Source organism: Falco punctatus, assembly GCF_963210335.1.
Source record: "Falco punctatus genome assembly, chromosome: 10".
In the NCBI taxonomy this organism is placed as follows: Eukaryota; Metazoa; Chordata; class Aves; order Falconiformes; family Falconidae; genus Falco; species Falco punctatus.
In genome coordinates this window covers 35,537,038-35,550,745 of record NC_137590.1, presented here as the reverse complement: position 1 = coordinate 35,550,745, position 13,708 = coordinate 35,537,038, and the positions used below count along the sequence as shown (strand labels likewise).

General features: G+C 36.8%; 1 protein-coding gene across 1 annotated transcript in view; it reads right to left on the bottom strand.

Moving 5' to 3' along the window:
- Positions 1-1,410: 1,410 nt before the first annotated feature.
- Positions 1,411-13,708, bottom strand: part of LOC308071055 (mucin-5AC-like) — a 69,583-nt gene continuing 57,285 nt past the window's right edge. The window contains exons 31-49 of the mRNA XM_080405916.1: positions 13,473-13,684; positions 12,410-12,584; positions 11,929-12,232; positions 11,454-11,544; positions 10,442-10,625; positions 9,857-10,055; positions 8,707-8,885; positions 8,425-8,494; positions 8,033-8,133; positions 7,672-7,703; positions 6,719-6,896; positions 5,942-6,046; positions 5,731-5,765; positions 5,239-5,361; positions 5,043-5,138; positions 4,175-4,303; positions 3,325-3,382; positions 2,650-2,752; positions 1,411-2,140 (exon numbers count right to left, since the gene is read on the bottom strand). Of these exons, the coding sequence (XP_080262042.1) occupies positions 1,915-2,140; positions 2,650-2,752; positions 3,325-3,382; positions 4,175-4,303; positions 5,043-5,138; positions 5,239-5,361; positions 5,731-5,765; positions 5,942-6,046; positions 6,719-6,896; positions 7,672-7,703; positions 8,033-8,133; positions 8,425-8,494; positions 8,707-8,885; positions 9,857-10,055; positions 10,442-10,625; positions 11,454-11,544; positions 11,929-12,232; positions 12,410-12,584; positions 13,473-13,684 (2,600 nt within the window). The 3' untranslated portion in view covers positions 1,411-1,914. The remainder of the gene's footprint in view (positions 2,141-2,649; positions 2,753-3,324; positions 3,383-4,174; positions 4,304-5,042; positions 5,139-5,238; positions 5,362-5,730; positions 5,766-5,941; positions 6,047-6,718; positions 6,897-7,671; positions 7,704-8,032; positions 8,134-8,424; positions 8,495-8,706; positions 8,886-9,856; positions 10,056-10,441; positions 10,626-11,453; positions 11,545-11,928; positions 12,233-12,409; positions 12,585-13,472; positions 13,685-13,708) is intronic.

The window sequence follows — 13,708 nt, the reverse complement described above, 5'->3', positions numbered from 1 at the left end:
AACAGGAAGTAACAATTTGTCAACAGGAAGCTGGGAGGAGGTAGGGTTTTTTGCCAGCTGGAAATATGACATTAGTAGTGATCCTCAGGGAAAACTCAGTGTCCACCTCTGAGTGGGGGAGTATATGGGTTGTTACTGTTCTGTGAAAGAAAAATGGGTGAGAAAGCAGCTGAAGCTGCTGCAGGGCACCTGCACTGTTACTCCCTCTACTGAGCTAGTGTAGGCTAGCAGAAAGGTCACTAGCTTTAATTTTTTTACTCTTCCCAAGAGCAGACATTTTTAAATTGTGTAAAACATGTTGCTTAGCATTATACAATCTACAATCAGATCTGTGGTGGCTTGTTCAAAGAATAGTGTAACTAAAGCTGCATAGTAACCTGTCAAAACTTGCAGATTTATAACAGTGCAATTTCAGGTTTGAGACTTATATATGTTGCAGCGGGCTCTAAATTATGGGACTAACTGGTCTGGAATACTTTGGATAGTTTCTGTCTGTCAGGTGAAGAACTTTCAGAGCTATAAAATATGTGCAGACTCAAAGATGTGCTTGCTTACTATAAGCTCGCTTAATTGATATCATCTGAAGTGCTTGGAACACTTTGAGTATTTGTTTTTAATTGCATTTCATTCAAAGCTGTATCAAAGCTCGGGGTGGGTGGGTATTACAGACTAGATTGATTTTTGACCTGGATCTATTGAGAAATGGCTGTAGTAGGATGGGAAGCAAATATTTTACAGGGCCAGCACTCATGTGAGCAATTCAGTGAAAAGTCAGAGGAGACATGCTCTAAGATGCATAAAATTTATTAATCATCATTACTTTTTTTTCATAAGGAACAAAAAACAAAACAATATTCCAAAACAAAACAGAAAAAGAAAACATACCACACCCAGACAACCTGACTAAGACTAAGAAGAAATGGGATAACATTAATTCTGAAAGAAATGACCCAATAAATCAGTTTTCCAAAAAAACAAAATAAATAGCAATGGTTCAACTTTTAAAAGCTTCCTAGGAAAGGATTTACATTTTTTATTATTAACTTTTGTTTACAAAAATCCTTCATATGCCCCTGTTGGCAAATATATATATATATACTTCTTCTGTAAACAGTTAACCACAAAAAAACAAAAAAATCCATATTTTTCATACAATTACTATGCTGATGGTGTTATGTAAACAAAGACTAGTGTGCAGCAGCTTCCTATGATAGGATTTCTCTTTTTCTCACAAGAATATATAGGGAAATATGCCTATCATAAATAGTTCAAAATATTGAAGTTTATAGTTTTGAGAAGGTATGGCTTTCTGCAGTCTAAGTTTTCCTTAATGCAAAAAGAAAAATGAAGCAACAGAGAAGTACAGTTTTCTTTGCATTTTTTTTGTTTGTTTTCTGGACTTTAGCTTTTGATTTGTCTCAATGAACTGGAATGAAAATATTATTAAAAAGTTCAGTCTGTGTCAATGGAAATATCAGATATTGTCAAGTGTCTATATTATGCCACACAGGCAACCTTCAAGACAGAAAGGAATATTGTTCTCATAGTAGACTTTGTGCAAGTGTAAATCCAGCTTTCAGTCTTATGGTACAGCACTTCTCAGAAGACAAACTAAAAGATGTCAAAATGACCTTATGTCATTTTGTAAATGACATTTTTTAAAAAAAAAAAAAAGGTGTAAAAGAAAAGTTATTAAAAACAATGGAAGATATATCAGCAATGAAAAATGAAATAATGTGGACAGACATTGAATTTGCATGCAGAAAATATCCTCTGTTCATCCAAAATCTTAGCTGCTTCTGATACTTTTGTATTTTTTCAAAGTGGTTTGTTTTGGTTTTTTGGGGTGGGGTTTTTTTGTTTTTGGTTTTTTTAGTCTTATGTTCCTTGTTTGGCTTCTCTCTAGTTCTAATTTTAGACATTCGGTTGCTCCTGAGAGGTCTTTGCTTCGTTTATTCCCTGTTGGGTGCTATCCTGGGGAATGCACAAAGCGCTCACACAGCCGCATTGCTCCACATAGGTGTATGAGTGATCAAGGTAAGTTCCGTCACTGCACGTCAGAGTCACTTTTCTTTGGCTGGTCTTGATTTCCTGACAACACGAGCATTTATGTTCCATTGTGTTTGCCTCTGGAGAATATCTGATTGCAAGACCGACAAAAGAGAAAGATTCAGAAATTATGCGAGAAATACCGCTGCCAGTCCCGCCTGTTACTGAGTATAACCAGAAGTTAAGTTTTTGCATATTGGACTATGGCTCAATTGTGGTGAAACACAAGTTGCTCCACATTGTTAAACTGGATGAATCTAGCTCTTCATTAAGGCACAGAAGAAGTAAATTAATTAATCCAGATCATATATTAAATTAGTCCAAAATGAGAGAATAGGGGGAAACAAATAATCTCACTTTTACATGGGCAAAATCAAACCTTGGGTCTATTCACTATGACACTAAACAGGCTGTTAAAACATTCTAAGTCTTGAGTTAATTAAGCTAGTACAGCATCGTGTCTGCTAGAAATTCTAATTAGCACAATGGAAACAGCTGATACCTGGGTGGGCATATTAGAAAATCCCTTGTGATTTGCTTTATGTAACTTGTATAAAGAGAAAAATGCAAGAGACTTCAGTTATCTTTTACACCACTTACCGTGAGTAAGCATCACAGCTGCCTTCACAGTGTGTCATCTCAACAGGTGCAGATTTACATCCATGATGTTTGATGACAGTAGTAGTATTGTGCTTCATACAAGCTGAGGTTGTCACAAACCAAGGGAAAATAAGTTAAAATATATGTGCAGATAAATAGATATTTATATGATAGACAGTCTGTAGTAGGAAACTGAGATGACTGGCACTGCAATAGGGAATTAGATCACAGTGCATTTCTCTCTTAATTGCTAAGGGCCAAGTGATGAATCTTGGATGCTTGTGTTATCAAAACAAAAAGGAATTTTTCATTCATTATGCAACTTTGGTGCAGGATGCAGAAATAATGAGCAGTACTGTGGCAACTGCTCAATGCACATCCACCTCCCAGAACCAGCTTCACTTTCTTCCTTAAAACAGTATTTATTGATGGAAGTTGGAGTCACAGTCCTCTCCCTCCTACATAAAGACTAAAATTTAACAGTAGAGAATGGGAAAGTTCACCAAGGCCCTAAAGTGTGTGCTGGAAATGTTCCTTTCTTTTTTTCACTTGTTTTCTTTCTCACCCCAGTGTGAGGCAGAGGTTCCAAACCTGGTCTGTTCGCCTCTTCTATCTATACATCTATCATGAAGATGGACTAATATACCTAATAGGGTACATATTATCATTACTTACTCTTCAGATTTCTTGGGCACTCTTTACAGCAGCCATCTTCAGATAGCTGGATGTCATCCTTGAGTGGGAAAACAGAAGAAGATAAATCAGGTTTCATATCTGAATACTAAAGCAGAGACTTCCCTGCTTCCTAAATTCTTCCGGCACCAGAAAGTTTTTTGTATTGACATGGAATCTACTTTCAGGCAAGGCTAAATACTAAGGGCACGTAACTACTTCAATAAGAGTTCTTTAAAAGCTGATATTGACGGTGACTGGAACTGCTTTGCTGTCATCAGAGTTCAGTAGTAAAATTTCAGAAATAAAGCTTGTAGCACATGTAGGATATTTGGAGTGACCCAAGTCAGAGCAGGTGAAGTATTATGTCAGACAGGGTAACACAATTAATGAAATAACTGACTCCCAGATGTGTGGGGCTGGTTCTAATCTACTCTGAGCTATATTAAGCTAAATGATGTTGTGAAGTAGCTTATTTTCCTCGATAAGTTCTCAATAAGTGAATTTTTAAAAAAGAACTTACAATCTTAGTTTAGGAATAAAAATCCCATTGTTTTTCAAAAAGACCCTTGCTTCTGGGCCACCTGACACATTTAGGAATCTAAAGCCTTATGTTGTACCCTTTTCTCTAGTCCCCAGTCCTCAATAAAGATTGATATATCATCTATTTTAGTTTTTATTTCCTTTTCTGAAATGGAATTTGATGGGGACCAGATTCAGAAATGATAAAAGGAGAGCTACATCCCCTGTGATGCTTCTGCTAGGTATTTTCCTTGCATACCGTGATCCTTCTATCACTGGTGTTAGCCACTGCAACCTTTTCAAACATGAGAACTGGTAGAAGAGTACTTACTGGATCACATTCATCAGGGTTAAAGGGAGGACAGCTTTTCTGTGAGATGACCTGAATGAACTGGTCATCGTATTTTTCACATGTGTAAATTGTACAGTTATCACCAAGTGGGCTCCAGAATTCTCCAACCTGAAATGAGTTAAAATTAAAGTGAATAAAAAGTCTTCTTACATAAAAATTAAACAAAAAACTCCCACCCTAGTGTCTTATCATTGCTTCCTACTGTGGTCTGATTATTCCAAACAAATTCCTTGAATTTCAGCTTATAGTTACTTGTCGTATTATCATACTGCTGTCTTTTTCATTAACCAAGTGAAGAGGCTGTATTTTTATCTGGATATGGACATGTTTTTTGTGTGACTAGGATAAGTATGTGGACTCATTTGGAAAGAATGATTTGTATTTCAGTGGTTTTATCAACAGAACTTATGGATGTGTCCATTCAGATACATGGCAGAATTTCTGCTGGCTTCACTTATTCATACTGTCTTAAAGCTCTCAGCTAACTTGAGACTGGTGGTTTGGAGCAGAAAACAGCCTCCACAGATAAAATTATCCTTTGAGCAAAATGGGTGCTATATTTTCAGAGTTGAAGGCAAATAAGGACCCATTGCTTTCACTTATGTATTTTTCTATGTTGATTTCTGAAAGGCACTGTTCAGTATCACAGTTGCTTCTGGAAGTCTTAGAACTGGAGTTTCATGGCTTGAGGTACTGTTCAAGCTATACGAGACAGTCCATTCCCTGCTTAAATATGCATTTGTCTAACATGAGAAAAGATGCATCAAATAAATGTGATAAAGACAAGGAGAAGAAGCAGTGAAAAGAGCAGCAGAGTTCAAAAGTGAGCTAAAATGGGGATAGTTACTTTGAGCACGCGTGTAATGTCTCCAATAGTCACTACACAAGCCACTGCCTTGCACGTGCCACAGCACTGTCCAGGTTCCTTTGTGTACTTATAACCCTGTTTTGAAAGAAATAGAGAGGAAATGACATTGAGTCAAGACACTGACCTTAACTGCTGGATATTTGAGCTGAATTACTGACAGCAAAATAGCACTTACCTCTGGGCAGTGTGTGTCACAGATAACAGGCTTGCACTTGACAGTAGCATGGTGAGGGCTTGAGTAAGGGGATTCAGAGCAGATGCATTCTTCACAGGGGCCTGATGGAATGACAGCTCCAGGCTAGTCAGGAAAGAAAGTTATGATTATTCAGTAAAAACAAGTTACTTTGTGTATGTATGTCACAGACAATACAAAGCTGAAATATGTATGGGCTAAACTATCCTTAAATACAATTTTAGTTGTTTTACTTAAGCAGAGTTTCTTTGTTGGTAATATCCATTTTGGAATTAAATTATATTAATGCAGAAAGGAGAGCAGAAAATGTTTTTGTTTGTATGAAGGGTGTTGATATGCTGACCTCGATTTAAATAATAATGCTTTATCTCAGGCCTTTCTGGAAAATATGGTCCATGATAGGAGTCTCAAAACCAACACATTGTAAACCTATGTGAAGGTGTATTTTTATAGTGAGTTCCTCTGTGTACTTACTGCATAGTAGGTTTCATTGACTACACAGCCATGTCCTGTAAAGGTGGAAGAAAGATGGTGTCATAGACATGGAAGTTTTAAGAAGCAGAATTATGTGAAAAAACTGCTATGTGAAAAAAAATATGCATCTTTCTCTTTTAAGGTTTTTACGTTCACAAACTTAGAAAAACGTAGCTGTGATTAATACATGACAAAGGTGCATAGTACTTACTGCATTCAAAGGTAGGACAGCATTTCCCAGGCTGCATTATTGTGACTGCTTCTTGTCCCTCTAAGCACTGGGGTGTGACCTTAGGGCAGAGGCTAGTGTTGCAGACTATTTAATGTAAGAGAATATAGAAAATAATGAACTCAGAATTTTTACATTGAAGTAATATTTTTTTTTTTCATGAACTTAAGAAGTTTTCCCGTGGGGCAAAAATGTGCTGTTTACACAAGCTGGTTTAATGACCAATCCAACATATTTTTAAAGTGAGGGGGCTTTTCCATAATCTTTGTAAAACAAAGCATTGTCTGAGAAGACTAGAGTGGTGATACATGGAAAGAGATGCTTCCAAAAAAGGATTTAGTACCAGCTGGGAAATCTGATGACTCTCAGAGGTTCGGGAACTTCCTTGAGCAATTTTTAAATGTTCAAGGCTTTCATTAAGTTATTTTTTTTTTAATATTGGTCTTTGAAATGGTAAATGCTTTTAAGAGTTTTTGAGTATTTTTCAGGTGGTGGCAGCATTAAAGATTTTCATGTTAGATTATAGGAGATATCTAGTTACTTTTCTAGGTCTAACTTTCTAAAATCTTTTCATCTTTAAATTTGTTCTCTTCAGGCATCTAATACATGCCCTGCAAGAAGGTCCTAAAAAGTAGGATAATGGAGCAAAGCATTATGAAATCAATGCAAAGTATTAAAAAAAAGAAAAATTATTGCTGTAATTCCCCCAAATGAATATATTATATTTCCCATAAGATAAAGAGCTAAGGCAGTACTTACAGCATTCAGTCCTGGTACAGCATGGATCATCTGGTATTGGTGTCTGAACGGGCATGTAACCTGGTTCATCACAAAATACTTGCTGTGTTGGAGAACATTTGTGTTTTATACAGCGCACTTTAAGAGTATTTTCCTCACAGACACATTCCTGGCAATCTTTTGACCATTTTTCTCCTGGCTATATAAAAAGGAAAAAAAGGAAGGAAAAAATTATACATAAATTCAAACCAAAATCATTCTGTTTGTTTCTGGTTCACTTATTTATAGATACAGTGATACCTGATTACATCAGCCTTTTCATATTTCTAGTATTTTTAGATTTTACAAGAAACCCTCGAGCTGACACTAATTAGGGGAAGATAATGGAGGCCACTAAAGGTTCTGAGCGTTTTCACACAGCTATCACTTTATTAGTTGTGTTAGTATAGGGATACAAGAGATCTAAAGGAGACGTGATTGAGCTTTGCATGCATTTTTGAATAAGAAATTATCATATGACATACTCATTTGCACATTAGGTTACAAAGATATTTCTGTAATTTGTATGCATCTGAGGAACTAAAATGCAGACTACCAACATTAGCAGCAGGTAAGCTTTGTTATCCATCTGTCCCTTCATATCTTATCACTTACGTGAGCCAAATTTGTGGAAATAAAAGCAGTACGTAAGTCAATATTCCACTACTACCATCTATCTCCTTTTTTATTTTTCCATTATGTGAGGTGATGGTTATTGAAAGAATATCCCATCACTTACTGTTAAATTTCTTAGGGAGTAATGTGGTTTTGACTGTGGCACTCATACTTATTTTTGAGACTAAAAGGGAATGGACATTTGAGAAAAAAAACTTAAGTCTCCCCCAACCTAAGAAAACTTTGTTTTTGTGAAACATTAAATAATCTCTTGCTTCACTTGTCTGTGCTTGATAAACCACATTGATTGTGATGCTCACCTGTCTGGATACTCCATTTTGATCCGTACAAACTGGAAAGAAAAAAAAATAATGGAGATTTACACCATGGAAAACTGACACAAAGGAGTAAAACTGTGCTGTTTCAAGTAGAAATACTGAGAAGATAAAACTAACAAGAAAATGAATATGCAGACTAGTTTTGAAATGCAGAATTCTACCATGTTGGTAGGTCTCTCTCATGTAAGGAAGCAAAATTTAAAAAATGTAATTTTGATTATTATTCAGTTTTTAGATGAGGAGACTAGAGGAGCTTAGAGGCTGGTTTGCACATGTAGAAGATGGCAGGCCTCCTGACTATCAGTCCTATCTCTATTCCTCAAACTAACTACAGATTACTTACAGCATCCAGGGACACAGATGTTGCTGTCTTGACTTATGAATTTCTTTCCTTCAGGACAGAAACATCCTTCAGTTACTCCATAGCCAGGAAGCTCAACAACACTACAGAGGGAGGAATGTATGTATTTGAGTGCAATGTTTTTGCAGTAAAGCAGGAGAGAGAGCAGCATGTGTAGGTCACCATGTCAGATACAAGGGAGACAAAAGTATTTACATCTGAAGTGCAACAGGAAGTACATATTCATAGAGATGACTAGTATTTATAAATGTCAAATAAATTATCTCAATTCACAAGACATTTCATTATTTTCTAAGGGAAATAGGTAAAAAAATAGAAAAAAAAATTAAAACAAGCAGTTGTTTTGGGGTGGGGTTTTTTTTGTCCTTCCATACCTTGGGTCACAGGTAGCAGGATTAATGGGCCCACATGGCTTGTATACCAAGTTTGCTGAACAGTTGTATGCTGTTTGGAAAAAGAAGAAAAAAGATCAAAAATTGACAGTAGGTGCATTTTTGCAGAAGTGACTACAGTTGTGCCTTCTTCATTTGTAGTTTCTCTGAGTAAGCATGTCGCTGCATTTTTGTAGGCAGTAGTCGAGTGTTAGATGTGTTTACTGAATAAAACACTAATTGCTACCATTTCTCTCACATATTTTTGAGTTCTGAAATACTTACGGCATGTGTTGTTGGTCTTTCCTCTCCAGTCAATGCAGACACCTCTAGCAGCACACTCAGTAGCATACATCTCCAAACTGGAACACTGCACGGATTTATCCTCTATGCGACATGCATCAAAAACACAGCCTTTGAAAAATGGTTCTGGTGGTATCACGGTATGACAATCTGCAAAAACCCTGCAGACAGAAGTGAAACCAGATGCCTTTTCTGTTAATCAGTCATTACATAAAATCTGTTCCTGTCAGGCAACGCTTCCCATTTAAAGCCATGTGAATCTGGTTCAGAAAGAAACAAAACTCTAAGAATGGCCAGTAATCTGGGATATAGATTCAGGAAAGGAGGGCTTAGGAATTTTGAAGCTCCGTTTTTTTTCTGAACAGGTTAATGGTCATATTGTTTCTGTATGTCTACACAACTTTTCATCAGTCTGACACCAGAAATGTAATGAAAAATGCAACTGCATCAGAGTGAGGAAAAAGTGATGATACTAGTAGCTGAGAGACAGATAAATTGCACACACAATAGCTCATAACTTCGTAGGGACTACAGTGAGCACATGTAAGAAGACTTTTGTAAGTGATCCAGCTGAAAAAAAGCTTTTGTCAGAGCTCACACAAGTATAGGAAATGTTGGAGGTAATAGCCCTTTGTGCTTTTGTAGTTCCATGTTTTATACAAAATGTACAAAGAACGAAGGACACTTTATGGCTGAGATGTTTCTTTCTGCTCTCTTAACTTGGTTGGTAACCAGGTTCTTTACGGTTTGTGCTGAAGTCCCACTTCAAATTTAGAGTTCAGTCTGTACTTAATGGTGTAACTAAGGGTAATTGAGCATACCCTGGAAGATCGGGAGAGAGAAAGAGAACATGAATCTGTGTGGTTGCAACCCAGGTAGTATGGATTTTAGTGCTTGCTGCATTCCTGATTTTCTGACTTCACCACTCCTTGCTCAGTTATCTTTGGCATGCAAGTCATTAAAGAAAACCATTTTCTTTGGCAAAGGCCTTTTCACTACACATAACCTGTCATTAAGTTGACATTTTCAGCTATAATCACATGCTAGACCTATAGTTAGTTCTAACTCTCCTTGCAAGATACTGAGGCAGTTCTGTCTAGAAAGAGTGACTTTTTTCCCATCTTTTTCTTACTCGCTCCAGATAAGCTTGCAGAGAGATGTTTCACACTGAGGCTTTGGTGAAGGTGTGGTTACAACTGGTGGTGGTACTGGTACTCCATGGCATGACGTGTCGTTACCGACGAACCAGTGATGAGCCATTTGGGGACAGGAAGAAATGATCTCACCACTTGGTAAGCGGCATTCATCTGATTTTTTATTTGTACATGTTCCTGGAAGAGACAAGCTATGTAAGTCTCACATAAGCCACATCAGAGGTGCATAATATGTTTTGTGTTGATAAAACATGTGTAGACGTGATACCCTCGTGAAATGTATAAGGTGCCTTGCTTAATGGGGAGTGCTTTCTTTACAGTTATGTGAACTTTAATTTAGGTTAGGGAAAAACAAATAAATGTAAAACCCCAGCCCCAAAGAAATAAAAACAGGTTGCTGAAATGTTGAATGTTTGATCCTGAAGTTGAAAAGCAGAACTATTTTAATTTCCATTTTACTGCTGTTTAAAATTTTCTGTCAATCATGAGACTGCATAGCCAGAACAGGTGAGAATAACCACCCGGGGAAAGAGCCCCACCTCCAATTAATTCATGTCTCTTACCACACTGTCCTTCGGTGTTGTTGCCAAATAAGCTGTACGGGAGTTTCACAGAGAAAATGAGCCCGCTGAAGGTAACAGTCACACCAATCTCTGGTATTTCAACAATCATGTTTATGCCAAGTGTGGAGAAATAAATGCCATCTTTTTTGAAGCCTGGTTTGACAATCTTTCTGTTGAAGTACATCTGAATGCAAGGTTAAAAAAAAGCACAAGTTCAGAATAAACACTGCTTCTGCCTGACTGTTTTAAATAATGTATTTTCTAATCTACATAATCATGCATAACTCCATATTGTTGTCCGTCACATCCAATGCCTATTGGCATTGCAATAACAGCATATATATGCATTAATATCTCAGCTTGTATTGCTATATTGCTACAGTGTGATAATCTAAGTGGCCTCTGTGTATCATGTTTGTGCAGATTGTGTGCTACTGCACAGCATTCTAAATCCAGGTATTTCCTTTGTACCCCTCATCATTTTGTGTATTGTAAGCATTTTTCATATGACAATGAGTGGTAGATTTCTTAACTACAGAAATATTCCTGCCATTATTATGTAATAATTTTGCTGCAAAATCACACTGTACCCGTACTATATGTTGCTTGGCATTGGAAGAGTTGTCTGAATACAAAACAAAGTCAAATGTCCCTGCTGCCCATTTCATGTAGTGGTGATATTTATTAGTTAACCTAAGCTGTTCCATTTGCAGCCTGTATCTTATGTGAGCTAACAAAGGTGGACGTATTTGCCTAATAGCTTTTTGTCAGGAGTTACTCTGCAATTTTCTTCTCATTGAATTGGGATAAAAGTAAGTGTTAAAATTATCAGTTACTGTTTTCTTTCACAGGAAATCCCTGGACTAATTTTTTCAGCATGCCTTTTTTGAATGTAAGGTAAGGAGAACTTGGCACAGCTCTATAGGGGGAGAGTATATATTGAGACAAAATTCCTCCCACCTCTGTGTTCTCTAAACAACTACTTAATTCCCTATATAACAGTGGGACTGACTTTGTTTTCAGTGGTTTCCCAACACCAGTTTAGGCTTATGAAGGTGAAGTGACACCCCCAGTCCCCCTTTTCTTCAGCTATATCTCTCTTCCTAGCAGGGATTTGCAGGGGGAATCATGTCATGGCTCTGGTGCTTGAAGTTTCCTGTGGAGAGGAAGCAGTTCCTGTCATCTAGCTGATAAGGGATACATACCCATCTTCTCCATGAGAGAAGAATCATACTTGTGATTTGAATTGATATTTCTTCATAATGTGTTTGTTTACGTAACTGAATGGCAGCATGTACTAGTTTTCATGCAACATGAATCAAGCACCAGTGAAAGCACTCCTGTTTTCTCTATCGGCAGTATCAGCCTGTTCCCTATTCTGTCATTTTGTACTTAGAAACTGGTGTAATCTTTTTTTTCCCCTCTGCCCTCATGACGTCCATGATATGATATTCTAACAAACTATTTCAAATTAGAGTTGGTAAGGCCTATGGAACTTATTTCTTCTTTGCAAAAACAGATAAAAAAATGTGTATTTTACCACGTTGGTCATCACACCATTCATGAGTTCACGGGTCAGCACCACTTCTGCAGATTTGTAGAAAATAATAATGGATTTTGGGCAGGAAAGTCCATCTTTTGAATTGCAGTAGTAATTGTCAATGTAAACACGGAAGTTGTCATATTTAGGTACAATCTGTTTCACCAGGACGTAAGTGCAATTTTCAAGGAAAGTATAGTAGATTCCATCAAAAGTAATGTAATGAGGATCACCCCATCCACTGCACACACCTGATAGAGAAAATATTTAGAATATTAACATGAAAATTAACATAGAAAAAAGAATTGAGGAACTGAAGTGAACATAGGACAATTTGTAAAGCAACCTCAAGAAAACAAAATACCCATATAATCAATACAAAGTTTTTCTTTTTAAAAAAAGTTATTCCTTAATCTACTGGTGCTTACATTGACACTCGTAGTGGTAACAGCAGCCATTTTCATCAGGTACCAGTATTGCTGGGTATTTGTTTGCACAGGTAATTTCCTTTACGGGTGGGCACTGCATGGGAACTACCTCTATCTTGTTGTCTCCCTTACAGATGATTTCTGTACAGTTGGATAATTTGTGTGTTTCTCCAGGCTGCAAAATGAACAAAAATTGCTGTCACAAGAATTTGCAAACAGATATGAACTCTACTCATATTTTTAGTTTAATGTTTTATTATTGCCAGTAATGGTAGTGTTGGAAAAAAAAATTAATATGTGTTAGTTCTCTTCAATTTGTGGCACTAATGATTTGTAATGTTGACCAGAGGTACTCATAATTCTGACTGTGACATGGAGGATCAGAAACTGTTGTTTTCCAAATCTGAAGCAAAGACTGAAATGAAAGTCTTCATGGATAGTACAAGGTTGTAAATATTTTACAAAATTATTTTTTTTAATGCTAAAAAGGAGGTGGGAAACTTAATTCCAGCTTTATCTTCAGCATGTTTGCGGGGGGGGGGGGGTCTTCTGAGGTTTGTGGGGATAGGTCTTAGGTTAAGGGAACTGAGTCCTATATAGTAGCTATATATACTGTAAAATATCAGCACAGACCATCATTATCACAAAAAAAACCAACAAAAAAAATAATGTGAAGAAGTAAAGATAAGGGGGCAACAGAACAGAAACAGCTACAAGCCTCCACAGTAGCTTAATTTTTTCTGTTTAGTGGAGAAACAAATACACATGAAAATTTCCCGTTATTTCAGTATGAAGGTTTGGTGTTTATGCAATGCTTTGTATCAGAAAATGTTTTACTAGCCCTGAAGTCATTAGAAAATATTGTACCATGCTTTCTCAGTATAAAAAAAAAAATAAAATATGAAGAAGGCACATAAAATTTTTGTCATGTATAAAGGCCATCACAAGTAACAGTTATTCTGTCAATCTGCATGTACAAGGTTTAAAGACTAGAAACCATTGCTTTCTGATATCAATCTAACATTGGTGTTATTTCATCAAACATAACATAGTAACTACATACCCGAAGGGGAGGATAAGAAGATGAAACACACATATTTCCAGAAGTGGTAGACTGAGGAACTGATGTCGTTAAGGTAGACAGTGCAGGGGAAGTAGTGGTCAGAGGAGTAGTAGCATTACAATGTCCAGTGTGTCGTTCAACTGTACATGTTGGACTACAGATTGCATAAAATGTACATCCATCACTATCAGTTTTACTATAAATCAACTCACCTGAAGAAAAAAAAAAACAAAAAA